A 25,985-nucleotide genomic window follows, 5' to 3' on the forward strand; every position below is an offset into this window, starting at 1 on the left:
GTTTTGCTTGCTGATGATCATTAGCTTGGTTTTGCTGGTATTTTTATCCAGTCCATATTTTCTACTTGTTTCCGTTATTTTATTCATTAATTTTTGCAGCCCTTCTATGGTATTGGAAAACACTATTGTATCATCTGAATACCGCAGGTTATTGAGCTTGACTCAATTTATTGAGATGCCTTCATCAATATCTTGGGCGTATGGTAATGGAGAGAAAAAACCAGCTATAAAAAATTGTAAAGAACGAAGAAAAATAACTGACAAAATTAAATAAAGAAAATGACGACTGATCTATCTCATAATATAGTTATAGAGAGCTTAAGCTGCAGCCTGTGACACTAGTCACTATAGATGTATAGTAATAAAAAGACTGTTAAAACTTACCTTTACAATAAAATCTATAGTAGATAAGCAGAACTATATCTCCTATTCTGCTGCTCTATATCAGCGTCCATTGTCCATTACTCCTAAACTGGCACTTCTCTTAATCTTTTCAACCCTAGTTCGCGTGAATCACTCCGGACATCTTGTGATCCCGGCGGCGACCAACTCATTCTGACATAGATACACGCCATGACAAAACAGTTTCTATTAGTTATCCATTAAGTTGTCTAAAGAGAGAATTTTGATAATCAATACTTGTGCTGCTGTTATTACCTATGTAAGTTTCTAACCATTAAATTTCTCGCCTCCTCTTAGTCGATATTTTTATTTTTTCCCACTTGTTTATTTCCGCAAACTTCTTTTTATCAAAATTCCTCTTTTAGACAACTTTTTGGAATTACCTGGATCAGCCTCGAACAACTTACCCAAGTGTCTCGAAAGACTCACAGATTAGTCACCCTTATTGACCCAGAAACTGTCAATCATCCCATCTCATAGTAATCAAAATCGCACTCTAATTCTTACGCTGTGGAGTCCCTAAATTATTAATAAATATATTAATATTTGATCTTAAATAATTATATCAGTAATTTTGTATTTTGTTTTATATTATTTAAAATTTTATGTATCTCATATCTCCACCACAAACATACTCCTACCTTTACCGATAATAACGACCCGACATTAACAATACGGTACTAGATCCTGTAACAAAGAGAAGATTTGTTAGTACATACAGATGTTTTGCATTAGTTCAATTTAAAAAAGTTTGAGATATGGATTCATTATACGTACAAGAATTTAAAATTAAAAATTGTTAAAAGAATTGTAAATAAAAACAACTTTATAAAAAATAAACCAAAGGGCAATATGATTTGAAAAAAATGTAAGAGTTTCCAGAAGAACTATTCGTCGGAGTGATTATTACTTATTAAGAACCAAGATCACAATTGGAGTAGAGAAGTCAGGTGAGCAAATGGTACAATAAGTTGAAAAACCTCTTGACATTAGGAAATATGTTTACCGAAATGATTTGCCACTATGAGGCAAAAAAAATACAAAAATATATTGATTATAAAGTGTTTTTATTAAAAACTGAGACGAAACGAAGCAAGAAAACAATGGAAATACAGAAAAAAATCGTAATATTGCTAAATGGATATAAAGAAAGATAGAGGAGAACGAGTACAAATAATACAAATATCGATAAAAGAAGATATAGAAAGTGTACATAATACAAAATTTAAAATCACTAAAAGTTCTGGGATAATAGGGTTAACATCAATGATAAAAAGCAGTAAGGGATACCCTGCAATAATATATATTAAGTATCTAATTAAAATAATTTGAAAGATAAGAAATTACAAAAATGAATTAATTACTATTTAAATGGGAATAAGCCACAATGAAAGGTTAAAATACGTTTATTGACGTTTCAATTTCCACTTCGGAAATCGTTCTCAAAATACAAACATTAGTCAATTTACTAATGTTTGTATTTTGAGAACGATTTCCGAAGTGGAAATTGAAACGTCAATAAACGTATTTTAACCTTTCATTGTGGCTTATTCCCATTTAAATAGTAATTAATTTAAAATGCCACAAGAAAATAGCTTCAGAACAATATTACAAAAATGAAACCAACCAATAAACAATAAAAAAATCTGTTTAAAGCATTAAATACGTACTCCTATTCTGCGCTTAGCTACTCATTTAGCATTATTAATTGGTCAAAAACGAATACACAAAGTCTTCAGCGGAAAGCAAAAACACTTCTCACAAAGGTTAAAAAAACACCATCCACGCAGTGCAATAGAGAGAACAACATCACCTCGTTATCAAGGGGAAAGAGGACTTAGACATAGGTGAGTAACTGGTTAATAAGTTGCTATTTAAAGAAGATATTTTCAGAATCTTCAGGCTGATACATCAAATTTACATCGAGCAATTTGCGTACTAGATGACACAACGCCGCTTAAACTGAGAGAACAAGAAATGCACATAAACCACCAGACTAAGCAAGAAAAAATGCGCACCTGGATGAGTAAACATCTGCATGGGCGACATCTCAATGAGGTCAGCCAAGAATATGTTGACAATACAGCGACGAATTATTGGTAGACATCAGGAATGATGTTTCCCAAGGCAGAAAGTTTCCTACTTGCCATTCAGCATCAGGTTATTCCAACTAAAAATTACCTGAAATATATTGTCTAACACCCTCAAGTCCAAAACGACAAATGCCAACATGGATGTCAAGCCCAAGAAACCATTACATCGAAACATCTTACAAGGAGCTGCCAGGCTTTTGTTGGTACCAAGTATAACGAATGCAATGATTCGGTAGGAAAGATTATTCACCAGGAATTAGCCAACAAACTGGGACTCCTCCAAACCGACCAGGTCCCTTATTATCAATACGTCCCTGACATCATGCTTGAAAACTACACCTACAAGCTATACTGGGACCGTACTATGCTCACAGACCAACCAGTGGCGCGTAATGGAGCAGATATTATAATAGTTAATAAACTTACTAGACAAACAACACTAATAGATGTGGCGATACCTAACAACAATAATCTCTGGGTACGAACGAAACGAAACTACAACGAAAAAATCGCCAAGTACAGGAAATGCAAATAAGGAGACAATGGAGAATGGAAATTATCCGTACGATACCTATTATTCTTTGTAACACTGGAATAATTCCGAAGAAACTCCTAGTTATTATGCACAAGAAAAATATTAAGCAAATAAACACCCAGTACATATAATTATTATTCTATAATTAATGGTAAATATTAAAGTAAAATGAATAATAAATTTAATGTCACCCTTTAGTTAACAAAAATCATTTTTTTTACTATTCTCGGTTTTATGCCTTCCAATTTCTTCTGTGTCACAAAGTTCTACATCAAAATGTATTTTTTTGTCAAATATTGTGTGTAAATCATAACAAAAAAGCGAGAGTCGATGCTTTTAAAACGCATATCTTATAAAAAAAACTAATATTTACAATGAAATGTAATAAAAATTTCAATAAGAATTAAATAAGAATGAAAAAGGGCTGTTTTGTAAAGCTAAATCATAATGTTTTTAACGTTTTCAACTGTAAACTGTGTTAATATGAAGGTGATGTATTAGAGATATATAATTTAATGTCTCAATGTTTTCTAAAATCAAATATTTCAATCACTTACCTTTTAGAAGTAGATATGAAAATAGGAAGCCACCAATTATTATTGTCATTTCACTACATTTCACCCGTATAACGAACCAATAATAATTTTATTGCTTTATTTACAATAATTAAAAAACAATCACACATTATTGTCTTTTTACTGTATCTACTATATCTTTACGTTTTAAAAGAACCCGGTTAATTTTCAAATTTACAATATACCTAATACATACCAATATTATGCCGGTAGACATCTCGAAAAGAAATCTGTAACAACGTTACCGTACCTATGGAGGCAATCGAGTGGGTAGGTAGGCGACTTGCTTCGGTGCCCGAAGTTAATTTCGGCGAATGTTGATGTTCAATTGTTTCAGAGTTTACTTGTATTTTTATAGTTTTTTGAAGATGCATTTTGATATAATAATTTATTTAAGTCGATTTAACGTATGCCAATGCATTTGAAAAATATGTGCACGAAAGATAGATGGCGCCAGGATTCTTAAATAAGCAAATATACAAAATAATAACGAATTAATTTTGTTTTTTTATATTTCGCTATGTAATTAAATACGTAATAAAGGTAAATAAAACTACAAAATTAATAATACCTAAAACAGAAATGTTTTATTCCCGACTTTGTCAAAAGTCGGCAACCAGTATATCGTTTGTGTTCTTCCTTGTGTCATTAGTGTAATATTTTTTTAATCTTTAGGTAATATAGAATCCTTGTGTTTGTACAAATCGTCTGCTCAGCTGTTTTAGCTTTAATTTTTTACGCATATTGTAAAAGTCTTCTTATCTATATCTAATCTTATATTTCAAGGAGGCAATTTGGTTTTTGTAAAGGGAAAAGCACGATTGATGCAATCATGAGTGTACTCGAAGCATTGCGCAACAGAGGGGATGAACATCGCTGGGCGGCTCTGCTATTGTTTGATGTTAAGAATGCATTCAATACGTTGCAGTGGAACGAGGTAATGAAGGCAATGGAGGAGAGAGAATGTCCTGGTTACCTGATGAATGTGGTGGCTGAGTATCTGTCCGAGAGAAGGATTATGGTGGAAAAGGGCACGATCGTGGACGTGACGGCCGGGGTACCCCAGGGATCTGTCTTGGGCCCGACGCTGTGGAATCTGGCATATGACGGGGTTATGCACTGTGAATACGGAGAGGGTACAACCCCCTTCGCATTCGCCGATGACCTCGCTGTACTGGTAGTGGCCCGGGATGAGCCAGATCTCAAATACCGGGTTCGAAACGCAGGCGGCGTCGTAAAGAAATGGATGACGCAGCACGGACTGAAACTTGCGACAGAGAAAACCGAAGCCATAATTCTGAAGGGGACAAGGAACAGGCAAAATATTGAATTAAAATGTGCGGGAGCATGTCTAACACCTAAGAAACAAGTAAAGTATCTAGGAGTGACATTGCACCAGAATGGAAAATGGGGAGAGCACGTGCGGGAGGTGGTTCGGAAGGCTGCGAATAGTACGGCTGCGTTGGGGAGGGTGATGCCGAATATTAGAGGACCCAAATCCGAAAGGAGGAGGGTCTTAAACGGTGTTGTACAGTCGATCGTCCTCTACGCGGCACCAGTCTGGAGCGAGGCGGTAGAGATAACTGCCTATAGGAGTCTCATGACACGAGTACACAGAACAAGTCTGTTGCGAGTGGCATGCTCCTACAGGACTGTGTCTGGGGCAGCCTTATGGACCATCACTGGATGTGTTCCGTTGCATGTTTTGGCGGTGGAAAGAAAAGAGCTTTATGAGAGAAAAGGTCCAAACCTTATTGTGGCCGAGAAAAGACAGGAAAGGGAAAGGTCAGTTGAAAGATGGCAAGAAGAATGGAACAACACGGAAGATGTGGCACAGTGGACGAAAATGCTGATCCCGAACATAAGAGATTGGGTGGACTGTAGTCACAGGCGACTGAATTATTTCCTGACGCAGGTGCTCACAGGACACGGGTGTTTTAGGGCCTACCTCTATAGGATCGGAAAGGCTGATACAGATGAATGCCTATACTCGGACACTGTGACACATACGATGTTAGATTGCAGCAGATGGATAGTGGAAAGGAACAGAATGGGGAGAAAGACAGGTGTGAATTTTGTTACATTGAGAGAAATGATTGAGAGAATGATTGAAAATAAATTAGTTTGGACTAGCATACACAGCTATATCCGTGCAGTGATCAAGAAAAAGGAAGAGGAAGAAAGACTGCTAAACCAACGCTAAAGGTAAGAGTGAATGATGCTGAAATGTGAAGCTAGAAAAGTGGGTCACACTGTATGAGTTGGAATGCGTGAGTCAGACTGTGGGGAAGGAGCAAATGCCCATCTGGAAATAATGCCGAACTAGGAGCGATGAGTGTCTTCTACGCGCTTCCTGGAATGAGACAGGGAACCTCCTTGCTAATGAATAGAGTGTGGATGTGTATGAATGGAGAATGAATCAATAAAGGTAGTAATTCGAAAGTGATGCCAGCCTTACAGCGGCCATTCCGCTTCCGGATCGCTGGATGACAGGAGGGTCTGGTTTAGCAGGTAGGCGTTCGGCGTAGACTCTGCGACGAGAGGGCATTTTAAAGTACCTCGGGAACTATCGCCGGGAGTACGAAGAACGAATCCTGCACTAAAGTTAGTCAGGCGGCGTCCTGGACTGAGATGTCTTTTCAAGATTCCAGACCCCCCTCTATAAAGACGAAAAAAAAAAATCCTACATTTCTACTATCTCTAATTTGTCTGTTTGATTGTTTTGTTGTCTGTTTTCTTTGGATAATTAATTTCTATTGATAGCATGCTCTTCTCTTCGTATAGTTCCACCATCATATTTTCTATCTCTTTTGTCCAAATATCTGCCATTTTCTTCAGTTTTCCTTAGATGTTGGTTTCATTCTGTTATCCCTATGAAGGTTTTATGTTCATCCTTTTGTATTTTCAATATTAATTCAAATAATAGTGGATTAAAGTTATCTTCTAGCTTCATACCTTTTTGTATTTCCAAACTTTCCGGTATTTTTACATTCAGATGGTTCGGCAACTACTCTTTTCTATAAGCTCTTGATAATTTCTCGTGGTAGTCTTTGCTCTTTTTACTTTATTAGGCATGTATCTATCGTTATAGCTCCTTTTTCGTTTTTATGATATTTTTAATAAGCTATATATTGTGATTCGTTTGTTTTCCTTTCCGAAAAGCACTTGTTATTTATTCATTTGATTTTCTATCATCTGTCCCAGTATTTGTTTCTCTTTATCTGTATAATCTTTGAATGTCACGATATATAAACATATTATGACATTTTCTTTCATATTTTGCTTCTATTTTCCATCGTTGTACAATTCCTAGACAAATCTTCGACATCATCCTCACATCTTTTCTTGAGACGGCCTACTAATCTACCATCTAGTCTCTCAAAACTACCGTTTTTAATACTCTGTTGTCATCTGATCTTACCAAATGATTTGTCCATCACCAATTCATCATTGTGACGTCTTCTTCAATCTCCTATTATTTCGTCTATTTAGGGCCAAATATCATTCAAGAAGCTTTATCTCAAATACTAGCTGCTTATTTATTTCCCGTTGTTTACGGGTCCAAGTTGCACTGCCATAAGTAATAACTGGGCGAATAATTTACTTGCACAGTATTCTCGGGGGAGTCTGTAACCCCTAGAGAGCGCATCCCCAGGTGGAGGATAGGTTAATGCCCAATCCGTTTTACCGGTGGGTAGGAGGGAAATAAAATACCTCCCGTGGACCAACAGGTATTTGTCAATCCACCTGGCCAGCGTGACAAGTTAAGGCAAAAACACCCCTTATGGAATGTCGGATATCCGAAAGAAATTACCCCAGGCGGGTAGAGATAGTGTCACAGAATCTCGCATTGAAACAGACACATAAAACATACACAAAAACATCACACAACTGAATGGTACATGCTACATTCAACATACGCACACTAAGTTAGGAAGAAAAGCTGTTAGAATTAGAAGAAGAAATTAGAAAATTTAACTGGACGGTGATATGACTGGCAGAAGTACGATGAAAAGGAGAGCAATGTATCGAACTAAAAAAAAACAAAAACAAACAAACAAAAACTCAGCAAGGAAACACAAGATATAATAAAAAAGAGACAAGAACTTGTGCAAGACCGAACACATAATAAAATAGAAATAACAGAAATCAACAAAATAATTAATGAGGAAGTACAAAATAACACAGTTAAATGGAATACTACAAGAAAAGAAAGGCTTACGAGACTGGAAGAACAACACAAGCAAAGGTAGAAATTTAATTACAAAACTAATTAATGAGGAAAACAGAGAAATTACCGAAGTTCAAAAAATAACCACCATGATAGAAAACTACTACTTTAAACAATGCTACTACCAAACATTATACGAGTCAGAAACAACACCACCACTAGGTAAAGACGAAAAATAGTAAAGAATGTTGGATCTTAAGATATAACATATAACAGAGTACGAAATAAGAAACGCAATGAGCACTATGCGACATAAAAAAGCTCCAGGTGAAGACGGAATAGTATTAGAAATGATATAAGTATGACGAACAACACATCATAAAAATGTTAAAAATCATTTTTAATAAATGTATAGAAATAAGTGAAATACCTACAACTTGGTTAAATGCATTTCTAATAATGATATTTAAAAAGGTAAATAAATATAAATTAGAAAACTATGGACGCATTAGTCTGTTATCAATCTTGTATAAGCTGTTTGTGAAAATAATTACATTGCGACTAACAAACAAACTGGATAGTTATCAGCCTCGGGAGCAGGCAGGATTTAGAAGAGTAGATCATATACAAGTAATAAGAACACTAATTAAAAAATCAAACGAATACAATATAACACTCTGGATAGCTATGGCACAGAATAAATAACAATCAGAATGCCCACTCTCAGATGCCGCCTTGGCTAGCACCGTACTGAAGACGACCAATAGTCAGAAATACGTATATACGGTTGCCTTCGATCTTATACACATATTTTATTATATTTTTTTCCCTTTGTTGCGAGCTATGCCAATATCTTTTACCTTTATTATATATATATATATATATATATATATATATATATATATATATATATATATATATATATATATATATATATATATATATATATATATATATATATATATATAAGAAATTTAATCTTTGCAGATAAGTTAAATAGTAAACTCTTAAATATTGGGGAAATCTGCAAGAAAGACTCTAATGAGTATCAATTGTTTCGCCGAACGTTTTCGCCAAAGAGAATTAATTTGGCTTCTTCAGGGCTGAAAGAGAATAAATTATAATTAGCTACCATATATTATCTATTAAAAACATTATTGATCTTACCGTAACTTAGAATTGTAGAGTTAGAATATTAAAAAACTTTGCTAATAACATACTGGTGTTTTTTGTTACTATATGCAAAAAAGTTTTTTTTAAGGTTTGAAATGTATGGTAGCTTTGAACTTAAAACGCAAAGGTTTACCCAAGGTTAATCGAAAAACCCAATATAACTACATTTAAAAGGAGACAAAGAATTACCTCCTTTTAAATGTAGTTACATGATGTTGTTACTGTTGATGATGACAATGTTAATTTAGGTTGTCGTTTTAACAATAGTTATTATTGCTGAGACTCTTTCTACCTAGTGGTCATTGGGGATTACCGCCCCCAAATACTTATACTCCTTTACTATTTTGAAGTTGTGATCATTAAGAGTTATGTTCTAATTTTAAGCCTTACATTTTTTATTACTACCATATATTTCGACTTTTATTCATTTATTTGGAGACTCAGATTACCTGCTTCATTCTCGAGTTTTGAAAACACATACCGTACGTCTCTTGCAGAATGATCCACTGTACGTATGCCATCAGAAAAATCCAACACCAGTTTTGAAGCTTGATGGGCAAAACCCTGACGATATTTTACTTGTTGCATCTTTCAAGGCAAAATTAAATGGCAACGGTGACAAGTGACTTCCTTATGTTATACTAAATGGCGTTGATGTTGTTTCCTATTTCTACCTGTGCATACGAGTTCTTTCGAATCATATGCTTGTTATTTACACACTAACAAGTCAAATGTGTCTTATCCATCTTATTATTTGCGACTTGATAAAGGATATAATTTTCATTTTTATATTGTTCATAGCCCTATTGGCTTTTTGGGTTTCCTTCATCTTTTTATATCCTTACTAAAATCTTCAGTTGTCCTTTTTTAATCTTTCAACTGCAAAATCTTCGGTTTTGCTGAGCATCATTGTCTCCCTTGCATACACTAATTGATTTCGCTATTGTACGATTAAAAGTTTTGTTTTCTTCGACAGGATATAGATTCAATAAGGTGGTTTTTGACCTATTCCCTGCGACCTTTTTAGATCTATTGTGGTCCTCTTGCCTTAGATTACATTCTCCAGCCTGACTCTTTTTAAAAAGTTCAATAGCTTCGGGACTGAACCTGCCATTTGGCCGGTGTGATTTTTTCGCCTAATGCACATTTACCAGGCTGCCACAAAATGTGCTGTTTCTTCTTCTAGAATCTGCATTGGTCATCATCTGTCAATCCCATAAGCTTAAAGTGCCCTGTTATCAGACCTACTATGGCTTTAACTGTTTTGCTGTGCTTATTATATCTGCCGTAAATGTTTGCAAATATTCTATAATGAATTGTTTCACCTGTCTTTGGCCTGGTTCTTTTACATGAACGTGAATTTTAAAAGATTTCTTTTGATTCCACAATTCTTGTTATATTTTGCGAGTCTGGCTCCTAATCTATCGCTCTATCGTTATCTTAATTTTTTCTTTTTTCGTAGAAAAGAAAATATTTTACATAAATCATTTTAGTGCGTATAAAAACTTCCGGTAAGCTCCCGCAAACCATATTTTTGATATTAACATATCGTCGTTCAGGTGTCAAAACCTATTATTTAAAAATTAGTGTATTTTGGGAAATCACTTAAAACTTCCCATAGTAGAAAATACAACTTTTAAAGTTGTTGTTTTTCTGAAATGTGGTTAGGTTCACGAATTGTATTTTGTGAATGATTAAACTTAAAAAAAAATAAAGATAGATTTTTTTTTTCGAAAAAAAAAAACGTGAGATACGAGTTTTTGAAATTAAAATAATATTTAATTTCAGGACTTACGAGGTTTTTGGTAGCATATTTTCATCTCTCTTATGCCTTTTTTTACATACAAAAAAAAAACAATAAGAATAAGAAAAATAAAATGTTGATTCTTAAAAGAAATGAAACAAACATGTAACACAAGCATTCTTATATAAAATAAGACACAAATATTTTCTATATTTTGAAAACAAAAAACAAATTTGTCTTCTGTAGTGGGCAAATGGTCATTATACATTTTTTTTTTGTAATTCCTGCATTATTTTGCGAACTTGTAAAAACTGACACTCCTCGTCAAAGTTTAGTTTGAATTGGACACGCAAATCTCTAGAATACCTTAGAGAACTCAGATTATTCACGCATGCATCTCCCACTGGATGAATAATACTTAATTTCGGAATAGTCATTAAAAAATTGGTAAACAATGTATTTAACTTTGTATGGATTTTTGGAATTTTTACGGGCCTCTTTAATTATTTCCACATAATTGGATGGTGAGTAAAGGCATTTATTTGTTTTTTCTTCCTTTCAATGGTGGAGTGCACACTATCGCACTCCATTTGCGAGTGATCGTTAACTAAATATTTCTGTATAATTAACGAATCATTTTCGATGCAGAAATACTGCATCGAAAAGTGCATTAGCCAATGTCACGTTGCGATTTTGCGCAGAAAATCCATCGCTATAAAAAACTTTTGTTTTGTCCTTTTCTTGGGCATCTAGCACTTCATGTAAAAAATCAAGTATACAAGATGTAAAGGAGTTTTTTGCCCTCTCCCTCATGCCACACATAACAAACTACCTTTTCATTTGTTAAATTATATGGTGAAGTTATGGCATGCTAGTTTCCGTTTAAAGTATACCATGCTTGCTGGGACGACAGTGACAAGTTGAACCGTGTTTCCTTCCAACGCATCTTCGTTATCTTTCATTTTTACCTTTCTAGTGTGATCTTTTTGGCTAATGTATGATTCATAATCGTCTTGCTCTACATTACCCAGTTTATGCGAAAAACATAAATCACTCTGGTCCTTTCTTGGATGATACACATCAATGTCTGTGTTTTTCATTTCCTTTAAGAAAACATCATATCCCACAGCAGATTGTGGTTCATATTTTTTGTATACGTCATACACTTCCTTAGATGATTGAAAAGTTGTTTCCAAATAAAGTTAATTCGTTGTTGAACGACAATAATGGGAGAACATCTTTGGCAGTATTTCAAGGAACGCTTCAACTTTATTTCTGCGTTCAACATTGACAGGTTTAATCTTGGTAGGAAAAGTAGTAATAGTTACTTTTGGGATACCCGAGTCACAACTAGTTTTCACCCAGTTTTGAACACTCCATTCACCCAATCCTATTGTGGAGACAAACATTTTCTTGCATATCGGAATTACGGTACTATCTATTTTCAAATGATAAAATAAACTTAAATTATGCCGTGATTTATTCTGTGTTCTTTTTTGCGTTGTTGGATGTTTATTAACTAGCGTACAGTCGAATAACTGTCGTTAATGCCAATCCACTTCAGACTAAAATCCATCAAAAATCTTTCTTCGTTGCTCATCGGTTATCATTGAACACTTCCTTTTTTCTTTTGCTGCTAGACACTTAGCTGAAATACATCTTGGTTTCATTCCTCGGGAGTTTCTCTTTACTGTAACTATAGATTCATCTTTCTCCTTCTTTTTTGCTCTATATTTTTTACCGCGAATTCTTACACATCTTTGTTCATTTCTTTCCCAAGAAGAAGAATCTGCTTTGCCTTTTTTCCAACGCCTTTTCTTCACGAACAGCGTTTACTTCTTTAGGTTCATTTTAATTTTTTTTTGCGACTGGCACATTGACCAGAATCTGACGAAGTATTTGGATGATAACTTGACTTTGATCCTTCAAATTCAATGTCGGTGTTAGTGTCAATTTTCCCCACCTTCACTGAGATCTTCGGTATAAAGTTAGATCCTTTCTGACATTCTCCACCTGAGTACTTTCCTTCACATCAACATTGATTCCATTATCTTCTACATTAATACTAGCCAGGCATCTGTTTTGGGTGTAATTTTTTAAATGAGGCCCTATTTGAATAGTAGTACTTTTTGGGTTCAAAATAATGCAGGAATGTGCTTGAATGTTTCGTAAATAGCCTGATGAAGAAGGTGGAATTTGGTGGAAACCGGAGGTTTCTTATTGAAAAGTCTCATAAACTTGTTTAAAGCCTGTAGTATCCAATTTGTCTTCATTGAAATATTTAAGGATCTCTTCATTTGAGCTTGTATGTTGTTGAATTTTAATTACCTCTACACCTTCAGGCGCACAAGCATTTTTGCAATCTCCTCTATCATGGCTCTTTAAGCTCTCCGACTCCCTCTTTAGAATGTGAATCTCTGCATTAGTTTTGGAATGATCTTTATCAGGATTCGCTTTTAGACTTTCTAGTGCTAATTTGACCATTATCGCTTGCCTAAAAATAAAACAAAAAAAAAACACTTTATGTTTTTTTCCAAGGAAACCTCGTAACTTATTATTCTGAATAGTTTATTAAATTCAGGTAGGTAACAAAACCTCGTATCACAATTTTTTTTTTTCACTGAAAAACATTATTTTGGAAATTCTTGTACCAACGTATAAACCCATATAACTTGTACAAAAAAGTTCAATATTTACAAATTTTGCAGACACGTGTTGACTTACGAGGTTTTGTGTACAACATGTGAGATACGAGATTTCTGAATTCGAGTGACGCAGGTGCAATTTCAAATGCTTTGAGATAAGAGGTTTTGCAATCGATGCAGCTCGAATTCCTAATGTAGGCAACCCAAAAACACAAAACCATCGAAAATTGAGATATGAGGTTCTGACATCTTATCGACGATATATACAATCAAGAATTAAAAATAGCTCAAAACAAAGATATAATTACTGCAATAAAAATTAGACGACTGCAGTGGATACAGGAGAAAATAAGAGAAAGAAATAAACACAAACAACAAAATTTTTATTTTATTCTTTAGAATGACAAAAGAAATATTTAAATAAAATAGAAAAATGGCAGTTTGATTTTTAAAATCTGCAGTAGGTATATTTAAAGAAAAAAATAGTATAAGACGTTAATCACAGATTTTGTTTGTAAAATGGCGGAGAATATACACAAATTAATGGTAACTTTACTGCAGGTAAATTTTTATAAAATAAGTGAATACTCTTACTGTCATCTTTAAATTCAGTTCTTGTATACAAAATATCCAACTGAAAGTTATTATAAAATACACAAATATTCTCTACCATTTCGCTTATTAGTAGCAAGTGCTGCATGGTCAAGCAGGATATAGCGTTCAATATCTAAAAATAATTCTATAATCGTATTTTTGTTTCGTATTAGATCGTACAAAAGAACATTCATTAGCCACACCCAAAAATGAATCACCAGATAGATAATGCTTTATTAGTAATAATTACTAATAATATATAGCAAAAAATAGTTGAGAAAAAGTTCAAATATTTCTTCAGTATCTGCTACTTTGTAATAATAATAAAGCAGACAATTAAAACACTGTCAGCGTTGGCTTTATGTGGCGGAGTATCTGTCCGAAAGAAGGAATATGGTGGAAAAGGGCACGATCGCGGACGTGACGGCCGGGGTCCCCCAGGGATCTGTCTTGGGCCCGACGCTATGGAACCTGGCATATGACGGGGTTATGAACTGTGAATACGGAGAGGGTACAACCCCCTTCGTATTCGCAGATGACCTCGCTGTATTTGTAGTGGCCCGGGATGAGCCAGATCTCAAATACCGGGTTCGGAACGCAGGCCGCGTTGTAAAGAAATGGATGACGCAGCACGGACTGAAACTTGCGGCAGAGAAAACCGAAGCCATCATTCTGAAGGGGAAAAGGAACAGGCAAAGTGTTGAATTACAATGTGCGGGAGCATGTCTAACACCCAAGAAACAAGTAAAGTACCTAGGAGTGACATTGCACCAGAATGGAAAATGGGGGCGTACATGCGGTAGGTGGTCCGAAATAGTGGGCTGCGTTAGGTAGGGTGATGCCCAACATTGGAGGATAACATTACCAAAGGTAAGAGTGAAAGATGCTGGAAGTTAAAGCTAGAAAAGTGGGCCAGACTGTATGAGTTAGAATGCGTGTGTCAGACTGTGGGGAAGGAGAAAAGCCCGTCTGGGAGTGATGCCGTACTAGGAGCGATGAGGGTCTTCTACGCGCTACCTGAAACAGGACAGGGAGCCTCCTTGCTGATGAGTGGAGTGTGGATGTGGATGAATGGAGAATGAATGAATGACGGTAGTGCTTCGGAAGTGATGCCGGCCTTACAGCGACCATTCCGCTTCCGGATCGCTGGATGACAGGGGAGGTTCTGGTTTAGCAGGTAGGCGTTCGGCGTAGACTCGGTGACGAGAGGGCATTTTAAGGTACCTCGGGAACTATCGCCGGGAGTACGAAGAACGAATCCTACACTAAGGTCAGTCAGGCGGCGTCCTGGACTGAGATGTCTTTTGAAGATTCTAGACCCCCCTCTATAAAGACGAAAAAAAAGCTTTGGCTTTGTAAGTAATATCCCTACCTGCGGGACGATAAGATTACGAATATATCCTAACAATACAAATACAAACAATAAAAATATGGACTTTTTTATTATTATTTATATATTATTTATTCTTTTGGTTACCACATTTTAACCTGCTCGACCATGCAAGATTTAACATATAGAACTCTCAATGAAAATGATATAGTTTGTTGTATTTTTACTTAAAAATAGGTACTATGGAAAGACTACGAAACTAGCGAAACAATATCAACTACTCTCAAAGTTTCTAAAGTAAAAAAATCGAGTTATAAAAACTATTTACACTAAAGGTGTAACTGTTAGCTATTAAAGTAGTCGAGAGTTTTGTGGCATTAAACTTTTAAAATTGCCGAGATGTCGTACTGAAATTTGTTCTAAAACGACTAGAATTTGTGTCACCGTTATCATTTATTTGAGCTCAGTTCGTTGCCTTTACCTGAGTCTCCTCTTTCTTTGGATTTAATTGTTGTAAATTATGTTTTGAAATAATAAATGCATGGAAAAATTTCCATTATGAGACATTTCCTAACGGCTACAAAATACTTTTCCGCAGTCACAAAACTCTTGACTTACATCTCTATTGTATTAACAAAATACTCTGTATAGAAAAATAGAGTAATGTATTCACATTAAAATCAATCTTCGGACTACTATACATTTGTACACGTACATGTAAAGATAAATGAAAATTATTTCGGTGATATAAAAGCTTTTTTTAAAATGAATTGAAAAATTAATTTATAACCGACAACAAGAACTAATACACAGTAAATTGTTTAGTAATGTTAGATTGATAATTTTTTCTCGTTTTTATTTCAAAATCTTTTAAATATGACAGCTTTGAGAGCAACATATCACACGATTCAATAGAAAGACGAATAAGAATTGACATATACTTTATGACCTTTTTTGTGGTAGCTTTCAACAGTTTCCGTCTCTTTTGATATTCTTTTAAAGGTTCTTAAAACATTTTAAATACTTTTACTTTAAGACAATGTTTTGTCGAATTTGATCCTTTCAGATTTTTTGACGAATCTGACACTTTTCGAACTTATAATACTCTTTAACGATGCTTTTTCGAAGCTTTTGGCGTTTTCTCATTGCTTCTGACACTCGAATGTTTTAATAATTTTTGTCCTTAACAATGTTTTTTAGAAAACATTGTTAAGGACATTGTTGGGATTTTTCGTCGCTTTTCCTGCTTTTTTAAGTTTTAATCCTTTTTAACATATTAACGACGTATTTTGTTTGAAGCTGTAGATTTTTTCCGTTATTGAAGCTCATTTTGGGCTTTTGACGTTTTAATACTCATTATCAAATTTTTGATTTAACATTTCTTAAGCTAAAACAATACGGTTTTGAGTAATTTGACATTTTTTGTCGGTTTTGTTGTTTTGACACTTTTTTGTCATTTTTAATACTTTTTTATCAATTTTGAGATTCTCTTTCAATGCTATTTCAATGTTGTAATACTGTTTAACTCTTTAATAATATTTAAACACTCTTTATTTAATTTTTTTCTTTTCTAATTCTTTTTTTAATAATGTGTTTTCTAAACATTTGACCATTTTCGTCATTTTTAGTCATTCCCAAAATTGTTGTCAGATGTTTGCCATTTTTGACACCCATTTTATGTCTTCTTAATACTTTTTCGATGTTTTAATATTTTTTATAGCTTTAAAAATCGATATTTGTTTTTGCTGCTCTTGTTCGGCGTTTTTTCGTCGTGTATGGAGTTTTCTAAAGCCCTATGAAGTTTTTCTCCGTTAATAATGCTCGTTTTCATGCTTCTGAGATATTATAACAGTGTTTAAGGCTTTAAAAACACTTTTTTGAATATATTGGCGTTTTTCATTGTTTTTGACGTTGTTTTTTGACGATTTAACACTTTCTTCGTATTTTTAAATGCTTTAAGCTATATTTCGAAGCTTTAAAAACGTTTTTTCTTTAAATTTCACTCTATTTTTAAGCTGTATATGTTTTTTCATCGTTTTCGACACTTCCTTCGCTTTCAAAACTTTTGTTGCTTCTTTTGCCACTTTTCCAAAGTTTTAATGCATTTTAATAACACATAAAGCTTTATCAAAGCCATTATCATTGTTTCGCAGCTTTTGACGCAGCTTTCGTTGACTTTTGAATGCTTTTTCGATCGCATTGACGTTTTTTAATCATGTTGCATGCTTTTTAATGTTCTACGATGTTTTTGCTCTTTTTTTAAACGTTTATAAATAGTTTTTTGAAGCTATTTATCATTTTTTGCGTTTTTGACGCTCTTATTGTCGTTTTTGAAGCCTTCTTTAGCGCTCCAAAAGGATTGTTCCGTGTTTTTAAACGCTTAGATGGTTTTTCATAGCATTTGACGCTTCTCGATAGTTATCACATGAGTTTGTTGTTTAGTATTCTCTTTTTGCCGTTTTTTTAAGCTATTTCACTTTTTTGGCGGTTGTTTGACACCCGAACTTTTAACGCTCCAAAAACAATCGCTCGGAGTTTTTAAACGCTTTTGGTGGTTTTTCGTAGCATATGACACTTTTCGATAGTTTTGAAATTAATCTGTGGTTAGGACTATCCTTTTGATGTTTTTTTTTTGAAGTTACTGTTTTTTGTCCGTTTTTGATACACTTTCATCGTATTTGGCACTGTTTTGTCATTTGTACTTCTCCTCTACGTTGTCTACACCTTTCTTAACGCATTAGTGTTTTTTATATCATGTTGCATGCTTTTTAAAGTCTTACGATAATTCTTGCCCTCTTTTCAAGCCTTTACAAATGCTTTTTTGAAGCTATTTCTCTTTTTTGGCGTTTTTGTCGCCTTTCGTGGCGTTTTTGACGTCTAAACACTTCTTAATGCTTCAAAAACGATTGTTCCGTGTTTTTAAACGCTTTAGGTTATTTTTCGTAGCCGTTGCCATTTTTCGATATCTTAGACATTAGTTTGTCGTTTAGTACTCCCTTTTTGATGTTGTTTATTAAAATACCGTTTTCTGATGCACTTTCGTCGACTTTGGCACTTTTTTGTTATTTATGCTTTTTCTCTTCGATGCCCGCACCCTTCTTAACAATTTAGTGTTTTTTTTTAGCTTTTGACACTTTTAAGTTCCTGTAGCTGGCTGTATACCATGTATCACAAAAAATTTATTAAAATCCTTTATAAAAGGTATATAACTTTTTAAAGGATAATACATATATACCTTTTATAAAGGATGTTAATACATTTTTTTGAGTATAATACATTTTCTCCGAATTTAGTATTTATTTAGTAAACGGCAAATAATCTTAGCTTTGTGAAAGTTCCAATGCGGAATTATTTCTTTTGGAATTTGTATTGGATTTTCAGCATGTTGCATCATCTTAATCTGGATTGTTTGAAGTGCTACGTCATTGTTTCAATTTAGTAGATGTCACGCTATTGCACTTTTTATATTCAATATTCACTTTGTTCATTTAAAAAGTAACCAAATCAGAAGAAATTGGCGAAACCGTCGTCAATGTTCGATAAAAAAAGTGTCTTTCTTGTGAGGAGTTTAGTAGGTCAATGGTTTCCAGTGGCCAACTTCACAAGTAGGTTTGAAATGCCAAAAAAGTGAATCTCTACTGAATCTAGTGGTAAGTAGTGGCCAAGATAAGATAATGAAAGTTATAAAACTGCATGTGCTTTAGTTCTAGTTATAGGTTAGAGGAATCGCGCTGCAGGAGCAAATAGTTAACTCAATATCACAAAATATCGCTAGTAAAATACCCAAATCATCTATATAAGTTTAAAATCCCAAAAAACATAAATAAAATTGTTTAAATAGCAGACATGTACAACCATTTTATACAAATACTTAAAATAATATGAATAATTGTTTAAAAAACGCAATGGGTGAGAGGAAACAACTAACGAAATGCACCTGGAAGTTGAAAAGCTGACTCCTGTACGTCAAATGGGACACCTGGACGTCATTTTGCTAAAATGACGCTACAACACACTAACCGATACTGTAAACTAGGCGCAACTACGTAAAAACGCTCATCGAAAGCGTGTGCCATTGCGAGCTTTTTGTTACGGCGTAGTGGGGATTTTACACTTCTAGTGACCTCACCTGCTTTAGATTGGCATGGAATATATTAAAAACTTATTAAAACTGTGATATGAGCACGAACATCTCTTACCGCTTTATATAAATCATAAAATGGTTGTTCACCTGCATTTAAATTTTAAATATAAGCATATCACTAGATAAAACCCTGACAACATAGAAAGTTTTGGTGTCGATACAAAATAAAACTTAAAAATTAAGAAAAAATTAAACATTTATATTATCTAACAAATTTTTAGTTGTACGTGAATCTTTGAAAATGCAATTTATTACGGAAATATTCTAAACGGGTATCGATATGAAGAATAAATTTGTATCAATAATTTTAATAGTTTGAATAAATATTCCCATGAAAGAAATATTTCTAGAACTTTAAAAATCCATCCAGATTCCACTAGAAACATGTTCATGTTTCTTCATGAGCCGCTAAAATGTCACCTAGTGGAAAAAGTGCGATAGCATTCGATTTTTTAATGATGACGTGGCTAATAGTAATCATTTGATTAATTAATATGGAGAAACCAATAAGAGCGATGTGGCGGTATGTAGAGGCATTAAAACTTGCCGCACGATTATTTATGATGAGTAAAGAAGGCATTACAGGCGAAAAAAAGACGAGTAAACTGTTTACGAAGCGACACAGGGTATTTGAACAAATAAGAAGAAGAATTAACAGGTGGCAGACGATTTGACAAACGATATAAGATATTACAGCCTAAAAGAAAAAGACGAAAATAAGACTGAAGTGACAGATAAGAAAGAAGAAGGACTGTGACAGCCAAAAATAAAAAAAAAGATGACCATCTTGGGCGGAATGGCTTATGAAGTCAGCGCGGGAGTGGAGGGGTGTCCAATACTCTGCCCATTAAGAGGATTTTGAGCTTCACACTACACTTTTCCTCCAAGATTATTTCATTAAAAATAATTTTATCACATTTAACAATCACAGTTAATAGTCAAACGGTACAAAATAGTGTCAAAATGACTTTGGCCCTTAATAAATGGTATTGTTACGATAAATAATGACGCATCATATGACTCAAAACTGTAAACATATTTATTATTAATATCCTTATTCATTCGAGTATTTTCTAGTGAGAAGATCCACGGGTCTCCCTCGGCTAAAAAAACCAGTATCGCGTGACCTTCCAGTCTTTTCGCTAAGGGTCAGGAAGGTCGACATCCTTCGACTAGATTCTAGATTAACGGTGCTTTATACGAGGCGTGTTTTTTAAGTAAGTACCGTTTTGGAATTAAAAAAGACGTGCAAAGATATGGCAATAATTTTATTTTTACATGAAAGCCTGTACCTTAATCTACTTTTCTACATAATTTCCGTGAATATTGAGGCACTTGTCATAACGTGGCACCAGTTTTTGAATACCCTCCTGATAAAATTCTGCCGCCTGACTTGTCAACCACTGCATCACAAATGTTTTGACTTCGTTATCGTCTTGAAGACGCTGACCGCCCAGGTGTTTCTTTAAGTGCTGGAACAAATGGTAGTCGCTGGGCGCCAGATCAGGGCTGTATGGAGGATGATCTAGGGCTTCCCACTTAAATGATTTGATGAGATCTTTGGTCTGATTAGCCACATGTGGACGGGCATTGTCATGCAGCAAAACGATACCCTTACTCAACTTGCCACGTCTTTTGTTCTGGATTGCACGACGCAGATTTTTCAATGTCTCACAATAAGACGCTGCATTGATTATCTCATTACGAGGCAGAAACTCCACTAGCAATACTCCTTTTCTGTCCCAAAAAACTGTGCACATGATTTTCCGGGCAGAAATTGTTTGCTTAAAATTCACTCTTTTGGGTGATGATGAATGTTGCCATTCCATGGATTGTTGTTTCGATTCTGGTGTGACGTAGGCCACCCACGTTTCGTTACCAGTAACAATTTGGTCTAAAAAATCTTCACCTTCACTGTGGTACCGCTCAAGGAAAGTCAATGCACTGCCTAAACGTTGGGTTTTGTGCAAATCCGTCAACATTTTTGGAACCCAACGTGAACACAATTTCCGGTAATTCAAGTTCTCGGTAACAATGCGATACAAAACACTACGGGAATACTGAGGAAAGCAGTCGGACAATGATGAAATTGTAAAGCGTCTGTTTTCTCTCACCTTTTTGTCCACTTTCTGCACCAAATTTTCATTAACGACCGAAGGACGCCCCTCCGTTCTTCATCATGCACATTTGTGCGGCCATCTTTAAATGCTCTCACCCATTTCCTTACCATTCCATCACTCATAATGTTTTGTCCGTAAACTTCAACGATCTCACGATGAATATCGATCGGTTTTACGCCTTTAGCACTAAGAAATCGTATAACAGCCCGTACTTCACAATCAGCGTGACTCACGATTGTTGGAGGCATCTTAAACACTGGAGTAAACAAGTATACAATGAAGAATCAGACTGTAATGGCGTCAGTGCGTAGACAAGAGATGTAGGTAACCAGCGCTCATGCGCGGAACGCCGACTGTAGCGCTGCGGCGGCGGAATCGCAAAACGGTACTTACTTAAAAAACATGCCTCATATATAAAGAAAAAAGTTTTTGAATAACAGTTAGTTTGTGAATATGAAGTCGAGTTTTTAGATCGAGATATAATTGTACGCGGAAATAAATATAAATAAATATTGTGATAAATTAGTGAATATTTTAATAAAGTCTTTAATAAATTTGTAAGTGTTATAAATAGAACCTTTGATAATAAATAAAGACAATAAATTAGATTAATAAAAATATAACAGTATATTGAATCAACAACAGCATTTTTGCTCTTATATACTAGTATTCAATTATCGTTTCCTGCTTAACGGAAAATACATTCTAAGTTAGCCATAGAAGAACAAAAATCTTAGAATTGAGGTGAGTGAAACATATTACACAAAATAATGTTCATTTTTTATTTCAACAAAAATGACGCAATGAAAGTACCAAGAATAATATACCGCTACAAACTTACGTTATAAATATCGCGACAAATAACCTCAGCCTAAATTGAGTAACAAAAATTCCACCGCGACCACTAATTTACCGCGACAAAAAACAGCGATATAAATATTGCTACAAGAGAGCAAAATACGACGACCAAAGTTCCTCATCGACCAACATATCGAGAATACTGCGACTAAACTATCAAAATTAATATATTGTGACAAAAGAGACCGATATAAATACTAAGACAAAATACCGCAATTATATACTACGACAAAAGTGCCACGATCACTATACTGAGACAAGAGACCGCTACAAAAACACAATGACTACAAAGCCCAGTAGTACCCCGTAACAAAAATCAAAGACATAGGTATATACTGCTAAAAAAACGCAGCAAAAAACTACAACAAGTATCACAACAAATATACTAAGAGAAGTGAAAATGCAGTGACAAAAGTGCAAGGACAAATATATTGCTAAGCTATATAGTTCGACAAAAGAACACACCAGAAATAACGTTAAAACGACCAATATACCAAGAATACTGTAACCAAATGACCACAATCAATATAGTTAGATAAAAGACCGCAATAAAAATAAAACGAAAAAAGTGTCGCGGTCGCGACCTATTTACCTAGACAAAGAACCGCAATAAAAATACAACGACAAAAATGCACGGACCAATACGCTGCGACTAAAAACAGTAATATAAATACTGCTACAAAAGTACCAGTATCAATTTTTGTGGCCCCATTTCCCTGGAATCGAAACCAAGAAATTTTAAATAATTACTTTGTTATAAAAATAATTGATTATATGATACACATTCAGTTTCACGGACGGTGACTTACATAATGTAAAACTGCAATGTAGCAGAACTCGTGTCACTCCTGAACTTTAATATGAACACGTAATGTATATAAATTTGATACTATTTTAAAAGACCGCAGCCAAAATACCACGAAAAAAATACAAGGACCAATATGCCGAAACGAAAAAAAAAACAATATAAATATTGCGACAAAAGTACCACGGCCAAAATATAACGATAAAACTGCCACGACGAGAAAACTGCGACAAAAGTATCGCGATTGATATATTTCGATAAAACACTACAGCAATAATACTGCCACAAAAGCATCACGAGCAATATACCGCAACAAACGACTAACGAAGTACGATCAAATTTCAATAAATTTGTAAAAAATAGTTTTTATATCATTTTTCCACTCAGGATACCAATCGCGATGCATTGAAAACTCAAAACTGTTTGCCTCTATCCATTCAAAAATACCTTCGAACAACTTGATATACTTGTGGCTCTATGAGAGCCACACGTATACCCAGACGTAGAGACGTCCTTATAAATAAGTTTTAACGGAAGCGTAATTTGCATCGATCGACTCTATTGCTGAATTATACTTACTTATCTTTTTCTTAATTTAAAACAAAAATCACGTTCGTTGAAAATTATTTCATAAAAATTGCACTTTCAAGGTACTTCACTTATAAAAATCCCAGCTCTTTGCAGCTTTTTAGTTGTTAAAAGTTAGTTCACTCCGAACTCAAATATTTACTGATCAAAAAACAACCCAGAATCGTTAGGTTCAGTCGACTCTGAGGGTATAGCGCGTTTAGAACTTAGCGGCGTTGAATGAAATTGTGTTTGGGAAACATCTGAGTAAAATCCTTCTTGGACGGGAGTCTCTGATGGCTCAGGTGAAGGTGCCTGTGAATTTAAAAATATTACATACTATTCATATCTTTTACATTTGGTCAATAAAGAAGATTATTCGAGTATAACAAGCTAAAATTGGTAAAAGCTGTAGTAAAAGTTAATAGATAGGATTTTAGCAGTAAGGATGAGGAAAACTGGAAGAGGTGGGGCGGAATGTTTAGTGGGAGGAATAAAGAGTACCATAAAAGATGAGGGGCAATGTTTATGTAGGAAATATGAATTAGCTGGTTAATTACTTAAAGCAGTAAAAAATTGAATGTATATGGTTGTAAATATATGCACCACAACTCGTAAATTATTAGCACTAAAAAATATCCACTCATCTTTGGTTGTAAACAATGGCAGCAGCACCAGGAAGAAGAATCTGGTGTCTGGTCGTCGTAGTAGGAAGTAAACAAATAGGAAGGAAAAAAAGGAAAAGACAGTGTAGACGGTAGCCGAAATATTAGGCCGAAATACGTATAAGCGTATGCACAGGCGCCCTGTACGTGAAATCAAATCTTAACTGTCTTTTCCTTTTTATTCCGATATACTCTGTACGAGTACTAGAAACCAATTCGCTAAGAATTTTGCTTAGTTGAGGAGATATGTTGTGGAATGCAATTTTTAGATTCACCATGTCTCTAATAACATTTTTATCAACGTCTGTTTTGTCTTGCAATTCTTAGAAGGCACAGATTAAAGCAAAATTCTGAATTTGGCTTCGAAAATTAGTTTACGGATTTTAATATCAGATGTCGCTATTTGCGTCTGTACGAAGCCAGCCATGTTAGAGTTGCTTCCTAAGACAGAAAGGATTTATTTTCACGTTCAGAGCGACTGAGAAAGCCGTTCTGAAGAGGCCTATTACACTGAAATACGTATAAGCGGATGCACAGGCGCCCTGTACGTGAAATCAAATCTTAACTGTAATTTCCTTTTTATTCCGATATACTCTGTATGAGTACTAGAAACCAATTCGCTAAGAATTTTGCTTAGTTGAGGAGATATGTTGTGGAATGCAATTTTTAGATTCCCCATGTCTCTAACAACATCTTTATCAACAGCTGTTTAACGGCACAGATTAAAGCAAAATTCTGAATTTGGTTTCGAAAATTAGTTTACGGATTTTAAACAAATAGGATTTGCGAGAATCGGGTTGTAATAATTCTCCCGGTGAAGACTTTTTGCCGGATGCGACTATTGGTTTAAAGATTTATGTGCTTTCTAAGCCATCTGGTTGAGTTCTGTCCTATCGTTGAGGGTGAGACACTATTTAAGTAGATCGATCGTGTGAAATTTACAAAAATCCTGCTTTCACAGGTATTTACGATAATAAAAATAATACTTCCCGATTTAATTAGTTCAAGTGTTTTTTTCCACACACACACGTGGTCCTCAATCTGCAGCTTATATAAAATAGGTAGAGTGCCAATTTAAATTTTGGTGTAAACCAATTAATTTTTAAGGTACATCTTAAAAAATAATCTACAATAAATGTGGATACAAGAAAAATTAATTCGGTTATAAAAAAAAAACAGCACGTGAGTCGCATTGGTGTCACAGAGCAGAAAATGTGTCGGTTAAAATTTTAAAAAATAATCTGCTTGAAAAAAATATAATTATGTACCTAAATAACTAACATAAGTAATTATTAAATAGTAACATCAAGAAAACAAACTAAAAAAAATTAATTTTCAATTTCTTTATGAAAACATCTGAAACAATTGTCTAAGAACAATCCCGGACGTTCAGGGCACTCCGCATGTACTCGAGAGTCTACGCGACTCGCGTTGTCTGCCTCTGAGGCAATATTCACTGAACGCGACAGTCGCGTTGTCGGACTTTACCACGTTAAAAAAGAAAATAACAATAATAATGAAAATAAACAAACAAATAATTAAATAAGATCATAATAATATGTTA

General features: G+C 34.5%; 1 protein-coding gene across 1 annotated transcript in view; it reads right to left on the reverse strand.

The window, feature by feature from the left end:
• Positions 1-13,704: 13,704 nt before the first annotated feature.
• LOC140445167 (uncharacterized) overlaps positions 13,705-25,985 on the reverse strand; it is a 35,248-nt gene continuing 22,967 nt past the window's right edge. The window contains exon 11 of the mRNA XM_072537037.1: positions 13,705-24,071. Within this exon, the coding sequence (XP_072393138.1) occupies positions 23,916-24,071 (156 nt within the window). The 3' untranslated portion in view covers positions 13,705-23,915. The remainder of the gene's footprint in view (positions 24,072-25,985) is intronic.

This window comes from Diabrotica undecimpunctata, chromosome 7, assembly GCF_040954645.1.
Source record: "Diabrotica undecimpunctata isolate CICGRU chromosome 7, icDiaUnde3, whole genome shotgun sequence".
NCBI classification, from domain to species: Eukaryota; Metazoa; Arthropoda; class Insecta; order Coleoptera; family Chrysomelidae; genus Diabrotica; species Diabrotica undecimpunctata.